This window comes from Dermacentor andersoni, chromosome 8 (genome assembly GCF_023375885.2).
Source record: "Dermacentor andersoni chromosome 8, qqDerAnde1_hic_scaffold, whole genome shotgun sequence".
NCBI lineage: Eukaryota > Metazoa > Arthropoda > Arachnida > Ixodida > Ixodidae > Dermacentor > Dermacentor andersoni.
This window is the reverse complement of record NC_092821.1, coordinates 153,426,522-153,444,231: the sequence shown is the minus strand read 5'-3', so window position 1 is coordinate 153,444,231 and position 17,710 is coordinate 153,426,522. Positions and strand designations below refer to the sequence as shown.

General features: G+C 45.2%; 1 protein-coding gene across 1 annotated transcript in view; it reads right to left on the bottom strand.

The window, feature by feature from the left end:
* Positions 1–17,710, bottom strand: part of LOC126525918 (serine/threonine-protein phosphatase CPPED1-like) — a 38,084-nt gene that overhangs the window by 17,367 nt on the left and 3,007 nt on the right. Inside the window, exons 2-4 of the mRNA XM_050173890.2 lie at positions 16,094–16,303; positions 12,748–12,977; positions 10,231–10,423 (exon numbers count right to left, since the gene is read on the bottom strand). Coding sequence (XP_050029847.2) covers positions 10,231–10,423; positions 12,748–12,977; positions 16,094–16,303 — 633 coding nt within the window. The remainder of the gene's footprint in view (positions 1–10,230; positions 10,424–12,747; positions 12,978–16,093; positions 16,304–17,710) is intronic.

The window sequence follows — 17,710 nt, the reverse complement described above, 5'->3', positions numbered from 1 at the left end:
GCAGTGTCAAATTAATACCGCCACCGAATTAGTCTCATGCAGGCGCAGAACAGGCCACGAACATCCCAAATCCACGACCGATGACTGCCTAGTAACGGCCACCAAGCAAGTGCTGAGTACTCCCAGCTGTTTACTGTGGAGCGAACGGAAGCTGTCAAATTCTACGGTGCAGAGAGCCCGAACCGTTAATCTCGGTCGCAATCACATCACTGGTGTGCCCCATGATAGAATCCACACGAAAATAAAGTTTTATTGATGTTTTGCAATGCCAGAAAACCGCAGTCTCTTGGATGCCGACAAGTGACCAGAAGACCACGGGCAGAATTGTGCCATAGCATTCCATGGGGTGCGCTCGACGAGCTGGCACTGAAACTTGCTGAAAAGCACAAAGGAAGTAGTATCCCTCCGATTATAAGTGCGATGTTTGACGCGAGGAGCTAGGTACGTTAACAAATCGGGAAGATGACTTTGGGAAAGCCGGTCTAGAAATTGGCTCACCACTCGCCATAATTGCCCTGCATCGCAATAAAACACCGCCCCTAGCTTCATTGCACTTTTGATGGTGCAAGTTGTCCGATAACTTGCCGAAAACACGAAAAATTCTAGCGTCGCCAGTGGCGAGTCAGGCTGTCAACATGGTGGATCAACGCAAGCTGGTGTTTCCCCTGCAATTTTCTTGAGCCAGTCGTGCTCGATTCGCGCCATCTGACTTTAGAGAAATGGTCTAAACGCATGGTAGGGTCACTGAATTTGTTCTTTTGTTAACATTTGTTAATGCATGGACGGGACGGTGCACGAACACCGACACTTGAACTGTAGAATTAGCACAGTGTCGGCAACAACGGTGTGCTGAAAAACTCATGTTTTGCAAACTTCAAAGGCTCCACACCTCAGGAAAAAATTGCCCAGTGATCATGCAAAGCCCCTACTGCAAAACCGTTCACTTTTCATGATCGCGCTCCATACCCACAATGAGCGGCTAATTGTTTTTTAGAGCACAACAAACACAACCTCAGACTCAAGCCATGGCGTTTGTGGTGCTTTCCAGTGTGATACTATCGTAGTCTTGTGATTGTGCGCTATTCGGAGTGCTTCGTTAGGCATGTCTCGCGTGTGCTTTTGTCGTTTACTGTGATAAATGGCTCTGTCAGTCTCTGGGTGAAAGTGTATGACTTTGGAGCAGAAAGTTCTGCTGATAAAAGTGGAAAAAGGCAGCTGGCAGAAAACTCACATCGCGAAGAAATTCGGCATACCACCGTCTACTTTATCAATTGTATTGAAAAACAAGGAAGCTGTGCTGGATGGCTTTGAAAAGAGCTTCTCGGCGAAGAGAAAGAGGACTCGCAAGTCCAAATACCCCGAAGTGGAAGATGCACTTCTACAGTGGCTGAAGAATGCTAGGAGTACAAATCTCCCCATACATGGACCTGCACTTATTGCAAAAGCCGAAGCTCTCACCCCCCAAATGGGCCATAAAGATTTCAAGTGCAGCAATGGCTGGCTTGAGCAGTTCAAGAAACAACACGGCGTGACCTCGAAGTCGATTGTTGGCGAAAGCACAGCCGTGAACCTTGACACTGTAGATGTATGGCACCAGCATCGGCTCCAAGCTCTACTTGAAAAGTATGAAGACAAAGACATCTACAACCTAGATGAGGCGGCATTTTTCTACAATATGCTACCGAATCACATGTTCACTACTGCTGCTGGCGGATCCTCATCCGGAGGAAAACAGCCAAGAGCATGTCACGGTGATGTATGGTGCCAATGCAGCAGGCAAGGACACGCTTCCCCTGTTGCTACTGGAGAAGGCGGAGAAACTGCGGTGCTTCCCAAATGCAACTATTCCCAAAGAACGCATCTACAGAAGTAACAAGTGAGCATGGATGACTGCTGCTATTTTTTAAGACTATGTGCGCCTTCTGGATAGACTGTTTCGACGCAAAGAATCGGCAAGTACGTTTCATAATTGACAATTGTCCAAGCCATGGGAAGATCAACAACCTCAAAGCGATTGCTGTGGAATTTTTGCCTGCAAACACAACCGCGGTTCTGTAACCGATGGATCAGGGCATCATTGAGACCGCCCAGAAACTGTACCGCAAGGCTCTCTTGCAGTGCATGCTCACAGGGTATGACACCAGCAAGAGGTACAACATTGATTTGCTTAGTGCAATCCATTTGCTGAACTTTTCATAGAAAGAACTCGCACCTTCGAAGGTCACCAACTGCTTTGTGCACGGCAGCACTTCCCGTGCCGTCGTCAGCGACCATGACAATCACTGGATTTGCAGTTATTTGTACAAGGATGTTCATAAAATTGCTGGCGAAGAGGTAGAAGGTGACTTTGAGACATTCGCATTGGTTGACGCTGCTGCTCCCTTGGTCGCTCCAGCGACGGATGTGAAGATACCAATTGACATTGTTGGTGGCCCCGATGAGGATGAAGAGCCAACGGGCAAAGAGCCACGTGAAGTGCCAACTATGGTACAGATGCAGGAGCACCTAAGCCTGCTGCGAAATAACTTTGTATGCATGGGCCGCAACCACGGCCTCGTGCAATGTTTGGTCAAATTAGACCAGGGGTTGGTCGCACCCAGTAAGAAATTGAAAAAGGCAAAGCTCAGTGCCTTCCTTGCACCTGAATGAAGTTTTCCTTCACTGGATAAATTGTATTTTGACTTCCTCGCAGTTATGCCGCAATTAAAGCTCGACTGCATTAGCTTTTCTTAAGTGGTCGCTTATAATCATACAAGTCAGAAAGTGTACGGAAGGCAGACTTGCACATATCTCCTTCAACAATGTTGATTTGCCAGTACCTCGCTCTCAAAGCCAGAGATGAAAAGAATCTTGAATTTCGGACTGTGTCAATGGCATTGGCGATATGCAGCAGTGGGTATCAGTCGGGTATCGTGTGCTTATTGAGCTCCCGGTAGTCAACACAAAACCTTAGACTGCCTTTTTTTTTTTTTTCAGACAAGGAGAACACGTGCAGCCCACAGACTATAAGCCGATCTGTTGATGTTACTGGCTAGCATTTCTTGTATTTGTTTTGGAATAACAGCCCACTCTCATTCAGCGTAGCGTCGCCACGGTACAACCATTGGCGGATGGTTGTCAGTGGAATATGGCGTTCTAGCAAGCTAGTTCAGGAAAGCTGCACAGTACTGTCTGCAAAAATTGAACTATGTCGTTCAAGAAGGGATGAGAGTGTCTTCGGTATGGTGTGCTCACCTTTGAAGCCTTGACTAGATGGCTTCTCTGAGGCGCACTTCCTTGACACATTTCTTGACGTTTTCTGACCAAGAGGTTGACTGTGCGAACCCAGGTGCTAAGGTTATCCTTGAAACCACAGAACTCCGGAAGCTCTGCATTGGCTGTAGTTGCAGTTGACTGAAGTGAAGCAACTTGCCACGTTTTTCAGGAAGGCACAAGTCATATTGCTGGCATTGCCTTGCCCAGAATCCGCCCCGGAGGCATGGACGCAATACCCTGACAGTGCAGCAGGTACTTGCAACTCAGAAACCAGATGACCACTTCGGAAGATCCTGGTGGTCTTGAACAGGTCCTTTGAAGTCTTGCTATTGTCAGACTGTACCGTTGTAAGCAGAAGAAAAGAAAGGCAGAGAACCGGTCCTTTTGAACTGCTGTTTACTTTGGCTTCCTCATCCTTTCCTCTAGCGCTGCTCCTGCTTGTGCGCCTCATTCATTACATGTTTTTCTCTCGCTCTCTATGGTTGCAACATACTTGATCATGCAGAACAGAGATGCACTGACTTGCACTGCATTGTTGGTCAACATACAGTGGTTGTAAAGGTCAGAGCCTATATATACACCTGTATATCTTTAAAGAAAGAGTGCAGTCCACTGAGATGTTCCTTTACTAATTGTTTGAGCAGGAGAACCGGCCTTTGTCAAGAGTGTGTTGACTCTTGATAAAGGCCAGTCCTCCGGCCATAACGTCAAGTAAAGAAATGTCTCAACAGACCGTGCTCTCTTTCTTTAAATAAACTGTGCAGCAAGCAAGGACTCGTTGACTTTATGGATATGTATATATATCCTGTGAGGTACAGGCTGATGGATGTGAAACCGTGGTGGGCTAGGTAAAGAAAGCTTCGCTTCGATAAGGAAAATGGAAGTTGACAAAACGGTGACTTGCCGCAGGTGGGTAGCTGGACCTGCAACCACCGCATGGAGCGTGCTGTGCTTCAGCAATCGAGGTGGACTTTCTTGGGTCTTTGTGTATGCACACAGGATTAGCCCTGAGACTGTTAGCCAACAGCCAAGGCAATGAATGTGGAACATCTTTTCAACCACACACATCACCTAGTATGTGAAGTTAGGAGCCGGCAACTGGCCATGGCCACGACTGCCATGGTCATGGCATCGAGGCTGCCATGGCCTCTTGCTATGCAATGAGTGAGAAGAACCAGAGAACCTGAGGAACTCAATTTATTATTACCCACCAAATGAAGCTAACAGATAATTATTCCAAGGAAAGCATTCGTTCGGTTCATTGCACTGAAGGAGGACAAGGGAAAACACATACGCAACTGTAGTTCCTGGTGTTGTCTTTCATGTGGAGACCAGCACAGTGAAGTAAATGGTGCTGCCGTACCAACTAGTTCCCAGTTGAAGCCTTAGTGCAACCAAGGAATGCACTGTCCCTCTTACTGCAGGTGGGTTTGGCTCTCACCATTGACAAGGTTGTCTTGTCATCCCCTTCCATTTCTCTCTTGCCTATGATTACTACATTTGAATTAAATATATTTTTGCATTCCACAGAACACAGTCTTGGGCCCTCTGCTCTTTATAAATTTTACTATTGACAACCTTCCTATTGGCATTTCTTCAACCATTAAACTCTTTGCAGACGACTGTGTCATTTAACCACTGTGTAACTTCCGTACAAGACAAAATCACCTAACATTATAGAAAGCTGGTGCACTAACTCTTTAATGAAGCTCAACATTAGAAAATGTAAGCTCATGGAAGTAATGCACAATGTTTATAAAACTGAATTTTGTACCAAATTCAGTACAACATTTATATGTACTCAACTTATCAAATGTGAAACATTTTTATCTCGTTTTGTACTTCACACTATGTATGTTTATACCTGTTCCCTTTTTTTACTCGTTATTCTCGTTGGTATTGCAGTTTTCGTGCTTTGCATACAGGGTGTCCCACATAACTTGAGCCAAGAATTTAAAAATGAAAGGCGTGTCGGAAGCGAATTGAACTGAAAGCATACTATTCGCAATAGCCGATAGTAACTAAGAGAATTTTTGTTTGCCCCATTACTCACTAATTAATTAAGTTTAATTACCCAACTTTTTAATTATTGGCTGAGGGACCCAAGTATGATACACAGATTTGTAGAGCACCTTCAGAAACCATCGATCGAGTTGTTTCCTTTATGATAAGGCTCACAAAGTCGTTCTTACCAGGTTCCAAAGAAAGCCCGCGAAATAGGAAAAAAGCCACATGACAGAGCGCTTGCACAGTGGTATCGTGCTGCTCTCAAGCGTGCATTCGGTGAACAAGGTCGGTTCCCGTCGGATGACGGCGAAAATGCATGCTGCTGGCCGAGCACTGCCGATGAGATGAAGAACACCCTGCCGCTTCCTCGTTGCCAGTCACGATGCAGCCGACCTTGTTCACCGACCTTATTCACATTATTTTTCCGTCTCTATGAGATTGCAGACATATATATTATTCATTTATTTAGCTCAAAATTAGCAGTGATGTATTACTGAAAATTCTCTTGCAATCATGAAATCAGCATTGGTGGGCCAGGTGTTTAGATGACACTGCATGATGGCATTGTGGAAGTGAGAGCAAGTGATATTTTGATTGTAAAATCGCTGCTGCATGCAGTGCAGCAGTATTCGGCCCACATGTTCACATAAGCATCTATGACAGACCGACAACATTTTCTTACTATGTTCAAAAAGTGTTTCAGGGCCCCTGTAAAGCAAAGACACCATTTTGCCACGGTCACATAAGCTATGTTAATGTAAGCCACGCCTTGATATATCTTTCCTTCGTATTCATCCTCCTTCTCCCTCTTCTTGTAATACCCCGAAACGCAGGGACAGTGCCAGTAACAGCAGATTCAACAAATCTGCTGTTACCTGATCCTCCCCAGCTGCCTTCCCCCTTTGCATAGCTCCCAAGGCTTTCTTTACTTCTTCCGGCGTTACCTGTGGGATTTCGAATTCCTCTAGACTATTCTCTCTTCCATTATCGTTGTGGGTGCCACTGGTACTGTATAAATCTCTATAGAACTCCTCAGCCACTAGAACTATCTCATCCATATTAGTAATGATATTGCCGGCTTTGTCTCTTAACGCATACATCTGATTCTTGCCAATTCCTAGTTTCTTCTTCACTGCTTTTAGGCTTCCTCTGTTCCTGAGAGCATGTTCAATTCTATCCATATTATACTTCCTTATGTCAGCTGTCTTACGCTTGTTGATTAACTTCGAAAGTTCTGCCAGTTCTATTCTAGCTGTGGGGTTAGAGGCTTTCATACATTGGCGTATCTTGATCAGATCTTTCGTCTCCTGCGATAGCTTACTGGTATCCTGTCTAACGGAGTTACCACCGACTTCTATTGCACACTCCTTAATGATGCCCACAAGATTGTCGTTCATTGCTTCAACACTAAGGTCCTCTTCCTGAGTTAAAGCCGAATACCTGTTCTGTAGCTTGATCTGGAATTCCTCTAGTTTCCCTCTTACCGCTAACTAATTGATTGGCTTCATATGTACCAGTTTCTTCCGTTCCCTCCTCAAGTCTAGGCTAATTCGAGTTCTTACCATCCTATGGTCACTGCAGCGCACCTTGCTGAGCACGTCCACATCTTGTATGATGCCAGGGTTAGCACAGATTATGAGGTCTATTTCATTTCTAGTCTCGCCATTCGGGCTCCTCCACGTCCACTTTCGGTTATCCCGATTGCGGAAGAGGGTATTCATTATCCACATATTATTCTGTTCTGCACACTCTACTAATGACTCTCCTCTGCTATTCCTAGAGCCTATGACATATTCGCACACTGACTTGTCTCCAGCCTGCTTCTTGCCTACCTTGGCATTGAAGTCGCCCATCAGTATAGTGTATTTCGTTTTCACTCTACCCATCGCCGATTCCACGTCTTCCTAGAAGCTTTCGACTTCCTGGTCATCATGACTGGATGTAGGGGCGTAGACCTGTAAAACCTTCATTTTGTACCTCTTATTAAGTTTCACAACAAGACCTGCCACTTTCTAGTTAATTCTATGGAATTCCTGTATGTTACCAGCTATATCCTTTTTAATCAAGAATCCGACTCCTAGTTCTCGTCTCTCCGCTGAGCCCCGGTAGCACATGACGGGCCCGCTCTTTAGCACTGTATATGCTTCTTCTGTCCTCCTAACCTCACTGAGCCTTATTATATCCCATTTACTGCCCTCTAATTCCTCCAATAGCACTGCTAGACTCGCCTCACTAGATAACGTTCTTGCGTTAAACGTTGCCAGGTTCATATTCCAATGGCAGCGTGTCCGGAGCCAGGGATTCTTAGCACCCTCTGCTGCGTCGCAGGTCTGACCGCCGCCGTGGTCAGTTGCTTCGCAGCTGCTGGGGACTGAGGGCCGGGGTTTGATGTGTTCATATAGGAAGTTGTGGCCAAGTACTGCACCAGGGTGGCCAATCCTGCTCTGGTGAGGGAGTGCGTTACCGGTTCTGGTCACCGGGATCAGGCCCCACTCCAGGCCTATTTATGCAATTTTATCAACACGCGGATTTTTTAAATCCGGTGCTATTTATTATGCTATTCAAAAATAGAATAGAAGGGAGGGGTTAGTAAAAGGCACAGCAAATAAAAAGCCTTCGAAAAAAATTGCAAATCGAGTCAGACATTCTCAAATACAAATAAAAAGGAGATGCATACAGAAGCAAATATTGTCAAATATGAGCTATTTCTATCAACCGATAGCAAGCTCAGTGGTATGAGGCCCGAACTTTGTCACAATTGAGATTCTCTCTCAACAGCTCGTAAGTCAACCTCAACTGTCCTGACATACTGTCAGCCCGCGAACGACACCTCAGTGTTGTGTTTCACTGCTTTAAAGAGTTTATCTTGGTTTGGATGAGGGACACCTGCATCTCAGCACCAGCCAACACTGTTTTTTGAGCTCAAAACAGCGGCAGCACGCTTCCTTTCCCGTTCATTCCCCAATGCGTAGGTCCTTTCTGTTCTTGTCCGCCTTCCGCCACTCATTCACCACACAGACCATTTGAAGCATCCTTTTGGTCAGTTTCAAAGTCCACATGCAATTTTTTGAACTCCCCAGGGGCGGCGAAAACGTTCGAAAATCAGCCGGTTGGAAAAATAAATGCATGTCATTTACTGCCCTTAAGGGCTCAATCCACCACAGGTACATTCGAAAACACTCTGCAGGCCTGTAAGTACACGTATTAGGCATATTGGTGCTTGTACTGTGACAGGAAATACCGGGTGCACGCGTGTATAATTAAGGAATACATACTGTGTCCCGTGGTAACAGCCCCTTCCGACGCTTGTTATGCTTCACAGTAATACTTTTGCATATGCTTCACCAAGTAACATTTTTGTGCAAAGGCAAAGCTGACTTTCGGTAACTGGCATTATGCAATGCACCGTGCTTTCCAAGCTTCTAAGCCAATTGCGAGGACCACAAAGGTGGAGTCCGTACCATTGCTGACAGCAGCAAATTCTTTCAATAAAAAACGCTGCACTCAACGGCAAGAAGCTTCATAGCGAACGTCGAAGAAGCTAGGCCTAGCGTTGCCGCAGTGGTGGCTACGGCTGCCAGCAGATTATCGTGAGAGCGGCGGTTCGAGGCGGTGAGGTAATCAAAATGGCAGCAGTGGTGGCTTTGATTAATGCCGTTTTGGACCTGCGGTCACGGCAAAATGTCTGGAAAATTGGAGGGCGAAGAGTTCTTGCATCCGAAATTTCAGACGTCCTGATACATTGACTCCATGGGGTATGTGGTGGTGACGCGAAGCCGCCCGAATTATCGGGAATCCGGAAAGTCGGTCGTTGACTGCATCAATCGTCACTTACAGCGCATACATAGAGGAGGGACAAAAAAGGACGACGAAGACAAGCGCTCGTCGTCCTTTTTTGTCCCTCGTCTATGTACGCGCTGTAAGTGACGATTGATACCATGGAATACCAACTAGTCCGTACACAAACCTTGCTTCCATTGACTGTACACTGGCAACTCCTCCAGCCGACAACAGGGCATCAAAGACTACTCATTACGATTCCTGTCTGTTACTCGAGCCAGCGTTACCGCGACTTTCAACCCTTTCAATAAACTTACAGCTAATTTTCCCTGATAGAGGCAGAAATTTCCTGAGTTTTCCCTGAGTTTTTCCAGACTACTCAATATCCCTGAGAATTCCCAGTTTTCCCGGTTGGTAGATACCCTGAGTTCTCTCCTCTCTTCTATTTGTTTTTGTTATTCTCTTCCCATATACCCTTTTTTTTTATTCTTTTTCCCATTTCCAACGTTTAGAATCACTAGCCGGCGTTACAAGGGTGTATTAATATTATTTTTTATTACTGTTTTGTAATCTAGCGCACCGTTACCAAAGTTGGAATTGATATGCACATTGCTTAGTGGTGTAAGTTCTATCTCCAGTTATTAAATTACTCTTTTGAAGCTATATTGTGATATAGTTAACTGACATTACTTTGTTGCTGCTGGGTACCTGTTTCTTCTTTCTTTATTTAATACTGTTTTTGATGTATATGTTGTACCATGTACTATATAAATTTTGATTTTCTTAGCAGAAGCACTGCTGTGTAAACATGCTAAATTTTAATTTATACCTTATTGTGGTGCTGGAATAGCTTGTTCACACTGATGTGTTAGAAGGCCTTCAGCCCAGTTAAACATAGTCAAAACACAAAGCCTAAGTTCGCCGCCTCCCTGCCCCCCCCCCCCCCTCCCCCCCAAAGAACTCACTTGTTGTGGGTGCCCCCCCCCCCCAGTCAAAAAATCCTGGCGTCGCCCCTGCCAAAAAAATTACTTTGTCTCTGAAAAAATAATGATGATGATGGTGATGCTAAGAACACTCAATTTTCCCTATGCTTATCTTAGCTGCAATGTCTGTTGACTTTCTATTTGTTACTAAAAATAACCCTTCCATAATATGCTTGCAAGCGTGCCAAACAATGAGGCTGCGTACCAGCTTGGTGGAACTTCTCGAGCATGCGTAGCCTCAGTTCCAGCACGATGTTGAAGTACTCCTTCTCCTCGTCAAACCTGCACAGGAACCAGGGGATGTGCTGGAAGACTAGCACATACTTGGCATTTGTCTGCTGGGCTTCAGCCAGCTGCTGGTCCAGCCACACATCCTGCTCTTGCGCCAGCTCTTGCACCTGCATAGGAATACGATGATGATGATTAAGCAAAAGCTTTCATTAGGCACTCCTACCTAAACCCTGTGTCACAATGTGTTAGCCGCAAAGCGGAGAAAAGTGGTGGGTATCAGATAATCGGGAGCGCGATCGTGCGAAAGGACTGTGTTCCTTGCTGTGGAGTGTCATCTGCTCTCGAAAACATTACACCCGGCTAGGGTTGCCAACTATCTCAAATTTAGCAGGACGGCCCCAACATCTGAGTAAATGTTCAGAGTCCAGACTCGACTCAGTCGGAGATGGCCATATGTCTCGACTTTAGATTTTTTTTTCTACTGTTCTTTTTTTTTTCAATAAAAAAATGATTTCCTTTTTTATAAAGCCTGACAGCGCATTTGAACATTTCTCTCTTTTGCCTTTTGTTGTATTGTAAGAAATATAAATGCCCTTTCATTTTTCATTGGGGTTCTAGTTCTAGTGCAGGCCCTAACCTGTATCGGTTTTGGCAGCTGTGTTAGCTGGGCAGATACTGCACCTTTCTTGTACATCACAACACAGTGGAACTACAAACATTTTTGCAACTGTTGCACGTACAGACTATGGCACTGACAAGGTGGGTCATCGCCAGCTACCCCCTCCCCTACCCCCTTGTCCCAACTGCATCCTCTCAAGAGTTGCCAACCCTATACCCAGCATGAAATTCCTCTGCAGACGGCAAACTTTACACTCTTACATGGAAAAGCACTGAATGGGGATGTGTACCACATTGCAGAGCAAAAGTTGTGGACTTTCCTACAATATCTTGTGGGGGACATTTTGAAAAATAGCCTTATATATTGAAACCACTTTGCAACTGATTTGCTAATATATTGTGTTATATGATACCAGTTTTAACAATGAGAAGCCGCTGCACTGTCAACATTTGTATATTTTCTATGGTGAAATAACCTGCTTACTACAACGCCCCCATGCCGGATTATCAGTTGTAACGATGAAGTCTGCCTGCTGGGTGTCCATGCCAGAAGGTAATGAAATACGAAATCCTTGAAAAGAAAGAAGAAAAAACGAAATCTGAGCCGCTGCACGATCGCCTGCCACTCCAACGGCCACAGCGCCTTCCATTTTCCAGCCTTCTCCACATCGCCAGCCTCGCGCACCCCTCTCCCATCATCCTTACACCCCTCTGAACACGAATGGGCTGCACCCATAGCTCTATGCTGCGCCACCCTCCGAAAAATGAATGGACCGTGCCAACTGTGTTGACAGCACTGCGCTGCTCCCAGATTGCTCCCTGGCCACCCCTCATTCTGCGCAGTTCTGCCAATGGATGAAGTCGCTTGTGCTCATCCTTGCTGGTTGCATCAAAGTTGTTTCTGGCCACGTGGTTTCACAGCCTCGTTTGACTCACCGCGGAAAGGGAAGGTGGATGATCCACTCGCTGATCATCGGCAATGCACAACGTTGCCAGTGAAAAGAAAGCGCACAGCTATAGATTTGGAAATGAAGTGCTTCTAACCGATGAGGCGATTGTCGCGAATGTGCCTGCATCGGATAGCAACGGTGACAATGACACCGACGATGGCAGCGATGACGTGGTAGAGCACCTCAATGTTGTCCTTGCAGAAGGTCCTGCAGATGATTCAGCCCCTTCAGGGCTTCGTTTTCACGAGGGACCTTCCGCTGCACTACGTGGAGCACCTGGACGCCTTGGAGAAGGATGTCGGCAAGCTTCACGTAAAGCAAGCAAGGCTGACGGACATGGGGTTCTCTCATGCAAGCCAGGGAGAAGTACGTGGCGAGATGCTTGTGGCGATCTCACCCTAGCATTTTTTCTAGATTTTCAAGCTGACAGGCTGCTGTGGCAACCTTATTGCATTCTTTAAAAGGCGTTTTCTGGGGCTGCAAAAGCGATGCACTGGTGGAGCTCGCATGTTGCTTACCGGCCATGACCCCTCTGTGCAGTTGTTATGGCAGTGCCATTCTTGAACGCCGACAGCCGCAGCTTGTTACATGTGATCAGAGCGCGCAGGAAGCAGAGTTAAACAGTCAAGAAAGTAAACACAATCAGTAGCCGGATGGAGGAAGGTGGTGGTGAGGGATGCTGGCCTCCCCACCATTATAGTTTTGTTGACATTCTATTGATTGTTACTAAAAATAACGCTTAGATAATAGTGCTTGCAAGCCTGCCAAACAATGAGGCTGCATACCAGCTTGGTGGAACTTCTCGAGAGTTGCACTTCAATAGTGTTATAAGTGGGATTGACTGTACTGCCAGTTGTAATATTGTATTTTACCTTAATTTTTATTAAATCAGGAACTCAACAAATCTCACGGAAGGTACTCACAAGGGATGGGTCCTCATAGAACTGCGAGTTGAGGACAATGCACATTACGCCACCACACCAGAAGGCAAAGTAGTCATCGCCAAAGCTGTTCTTGTAGGCACCAACAGTGGCAGGTGTCGGCTGATTGCCAATGTCGTGGTTGCCACAGATGCACACAAGTGGCACTTCACTGCTCATCCTTGAGAAGACCCGCTTATAGTCCGCCTCCTGCGCCGGCTTCAGCTGATCCCCTAGAAAAACACCAGCAGAAGAGCATACAGATGTGCCCCCAGAAGCATGAAAAGAATACTTAAAGGCCGACTGCAATGACATTTCGAAATGTATAGAAGACCCAGTCCGAGAGAGCAAATAAACACATAAGGCTTTGTGCAAGATATTATGCTTGAAATATGAGTGAAAGAATCATCAAAAGGTCACGAAAATAGATGCTTTTGATACCGAAAATAAAAAAATTACAGCAGAATCCACCTCACAATGACTGTTAATGGTAATGCATTAGCACTGAATAAAAAAAAATCCGAGGACATCTAAGCACTCCTTATGAGTTCAGAATGCGAAAGCTTAATGTCCAATTGAACACCGCGGAGCAGTCCGAGTTTCGTGCTGCGATTAATGTTTGCATTAATGCAAACATTACTGATAGAAAGTGAGCGTGTAGCAGCACTTGATCTGAATTGAGCTCAACCGAGATCGGACCCAATCGTAATTGATAGTGACCGTGTGACACCAGTATTATCCTCAGTCCCCAAGTGTTGCACAGCTGGCCACACAACCAACAGAGGCCAACGGTGCATGCCAGCGGTGCACATTTGCCAATAAAGCTGATAATGACAAGCCACATGACCCACATCACTTTAATTTTTATGATGTAAGAAAGAGTCCTGCTTCAAGCAAGAAGTCATGTTACACTTGGCATGCATTTTAAATTTGTCCCAATAAAATACAATGTAATTAAATATTTGTTGCACTATTGAGGGATTGAGGCTTCATGCTATAATTAACGAGCCAACAGCTATCCATGTAAAGGGAAAAAGTTAGAGAAATGGTCAGGATAGAAGCTAGGGCTGGTTGGTTCAATATTAGGAATTATAAAGCAGTGTGAAGAGCATAGACAAAAGGATGAAGTGAAATCCCCACCAGCTTGACTGAATAATTGACCAATTAAGAACACATGTAAGCAAAAAAGACAAAGCTGCGCCTGTGTGTGCCTTCCTTTCGTTCATGTCCTTAATGTTGCTTTAACCACTTTTAAAAAAATGAGACAGAGACTGTGTCGGTACTTATTCAAAGCGACCAGAGTAAGCAGTTCTGCTAGCTATAAGCAGATTTGAACTTGGCAGTTTTTTCATGGTAGTTGTAAAATTTTCCAGTCACTTGTGTACTTATGGGCAGTGGGGCTCGTTGACATCCAGGCTTTTCTTTTTTTTGTTAAAAACAATGGCAATTTGATCTTATGATCACTTTCATGAGTGTTTGTGTGGTCAAATTTGTCACCTAGACTAGTGCACCACATCAATTTAGAAAAGCTCTTAGCAAAATTGAGCATACTAGCACAAAAGCTGTCACAATAAAAGTTTGCCTCAAGGGTAGCATTGCAACCAGTGATAGTGAGCAGCTTCTAGCTGTTACCCTAATGTACAGTGGAACCCTGTTCATACGTTCCTTGCTGCTGCGTTTTCCTGGCTGCTACATCATATTTTCGTGGTCTCAACCTAAAGCTCATCAACTTCTGTGTCGCATATCCAGCAGGCGTGCCTATGCATCTATGCATTATGTTCCCATTCGATACGTCGACATTCTGTAATGTTCCCACATCTTGCATTGCATTTGAACGCAGCAGTCATGTAAATGCAGTAGTGAAGAGGCAAACTTGCTCTTGCAGGTTGCTACAAAGACAATAAATAATAAATGTAAACTTGCAGTTAGGCCTATAAAACCCTGCTCTTGGCCCCGCCCCGAAATGGCGGGAGTATGCAATCATCAGTCCCGATAAGCGTGTCTTGGTACAGTTGCAGTTCTTGCAGGCTCCCTAAAGTCAGCCTTGCCAGCAGTAGAGCCATGTTATGAGCTGAAGCATATTAAGTGTTAAAGTGCTGCTGCTGTGAGCAATGCCGGCAAGGGAGCAACCAGAAGTGAGCATGTGCTGGCAAGCGTATGTGTAGCCCGACCTTAAGTTTCGCGTGGTTCGAGGCTAGTTAAATGTTCAAAACTAGTTGAAATTAGCGAGACGCGGCAGTTATGTCACTGATGAGCACGGTGGCCAAAGTTTAATTCCTATGCAGGTAGCCACAGCCGAGCGTGAGCAGATGATAGTTGGCTCCTTCCAGAAGTACATAATTATTATCGAAATTTGAAAATTTTTGCTTATTTCGGCCTGTTTATTAATCTGCGTCAATAAATATATACACGGTAACAGTAGGAAGAACCGCACTGATCGAAACCCCCTTCTTGTTTGACGTCAGCTGTTGGCCAATAGCAGCTGCATATGGGAATTCACTATATTATGAGATTATGAGAGAAAGGTGACTGCGTTCCACTTGTGAGCTCCATGCTCAGCGCATGACTGCAAAATTTAGCTGTGATGCTCACAGCAGCGTATGCTATCCGTGGGCTGTGTTTTTTCCCCAAGCCCAAGAGGTGGTTCAGGACCCCTTTAGTCTTCTTGTCTGGTCCATTTAGTGCTGTTAAAATGTTCGACAAAGCCTGTCATTACCATTTCATGCTGCATTATATGCCCAAATCTTCCGGTTTACATCTTTATGCAATAGCATTACTGCAGCCACTTTGTAGGTATCCATCTAATGAAATGTATGGGCCAGCCCGGAAGATATTGCAGTCTGAAAAATGTGAGCCAATCCCAAAGGCAGAGCAATCTAACACAGTCTCAAAGCATCAGCTGTCAAGAGTAAAGAAGGCAAGAAACTGGCACGTGATGCAAGCACCTGACATTTCAAAGGGTGATTTTGACACAAGAGAAGCATGCATGCGACTGTGGCCGAATGGTTAGAGCTGAAAGGTAGATCCCACCATCGGTCTCTCATTATTTTTATAGCATTATAGGCAGAGCTCGCTCACTTTGGAGGTACCTAACAGAAAATTCTAGGTCTGTTGAGCGAATGCAAGCACATCACAGTACGCCAGAAATCGCAAGTTCATAAGAAATACGAAATGTAGAAACATCACTTCGATAAATGAGAGAGTGCAAAGTTGCTTGCGACACACACAGCTGTCGAGCCGTCACAATCATTAAATCTAAGTATGTTGTCACAAATTAAGAGAGCAATGTGATATTCTGACCTAGCTTTTTATAAGCGTTTATCTCCGCAATGTTCCAGTGCATACTCACCAGGCATGGCGTCCACGAGGTCTCCACAGACAACAAAGAACCGCGGCTTCGGCTCCATCCGATTGACAGCCTCAACAGCTTTTTCGGTGAGCGCTATTTCCTTGTCCCATTGTGGGTTTGGCTTTTTCTCCAGGTATGACTCAATCATGCCAAACTGCGTGTCCGCTGCCTGGATGAAGAAAAATGGGCCTTTCCACTGACCCTCGGTCTCTGCAAAAGCAAACGGGAGGGAAATACTGATCACAACCTCTCAAAGAAGTACTTCAAGTTATGCGCACGATCCTATTCCGGTCAACCGTGTTCAGCATGGGAAAGCAGTCAGCTGATTTGTCACTGTGGCATATAATATACGGCAGGATAAAGAACAGCAAACTACTGAAATTCCCAATAGAATCTACCCTTTCACACTCATACTCATTTTTTCAAAGAGAGAAAAAGGAAATGCTGATAAGTCTTGTACAAATGTGGAAGTATTTCCCCATTTCATCTGAAACACAAGACTAAAAGATTAAAGACATATTGTTCAGCTAATTGGTGCTTGCTTAACCCCTCCTGTGCCTTGGACCAGCTGGGTTCACCCACGCATTTCTGGTAAAAATGGCCACGGACCAGCTATGCTTGTTGAAGGTACCTTTCGTTTTTGTGCCATGAACGAGCTGGTTTCGTCTCAGCGCTCTGTCATGATTCTGGTAGATGGCAACAGCGAATACGTAGGGTACTGCAAGCAGGAGTGAGTTCATTCTGCCAGAGGAAACAAAACAAACTGGCAACTGGGATCTACAAAAATGGTGCTGCCGGCAGCTCGAGCTTCGTTGGCTTCTTTGCAGAAAAGAAAGGCTGATTTCAAAGATGAATCAAGTGATTTCAAAGCTAAGGATACACCTCTTCGAGTGGAAATGACACAGGGGTTGTTAATGCACTCAGCTTGTTTTCTGAGGAACAATTCTCACAACTCACCCCACAAGACAGAGATGAGAGCTTGGCGTAAACAAAGTCCCTGCATGCCTGCCTCGCTTCCAGTTTTTGGAGTCTCTAGTTAAGACATTTGATGTGGAGGACACAGGTGATCCATTGCAGTATTTCGAAGTATACTCCGCAGGCGAACATAGAGTTTAATAACCCAGAGTTGATGTTCGGCACCAAACATGCCCCACAACTCAGTCGCACAAGATCATGCACCTTTTGCATGTCCAACCACTACCAGCTACCACAAAAATGGGCGAAGGAGCCAAAGAAAGCTATTTGCTTTAAAACTAGGCTTTTCGTCACCAAGGCAAGTGTGATCATCCTTGGTACCATTCACCAGCCAATGATGACCTCTGCTACCACAATGAAATAATCAAAACATTGGTACTTTTTAGACTCCATGCTTATTTCGTGATTAATTTCCAATTAGTTACTACAGCTGATTATTTTGATGCTCATCAAAGAAGCATCCAAGTAGCCCTTCACACTAGCACCCATCACCCATCTTGACATCTCATTCATTCTCATACTTCCTTTACTCACAGAACAAAAAGATGAGATAAACATTTGCTTCTTGGCGACATTCCTGCCTTACCAGCAGGAAGTGCAGATGGCAACAGATTAACAGCACGAGTAAATGACAAAGGGCAA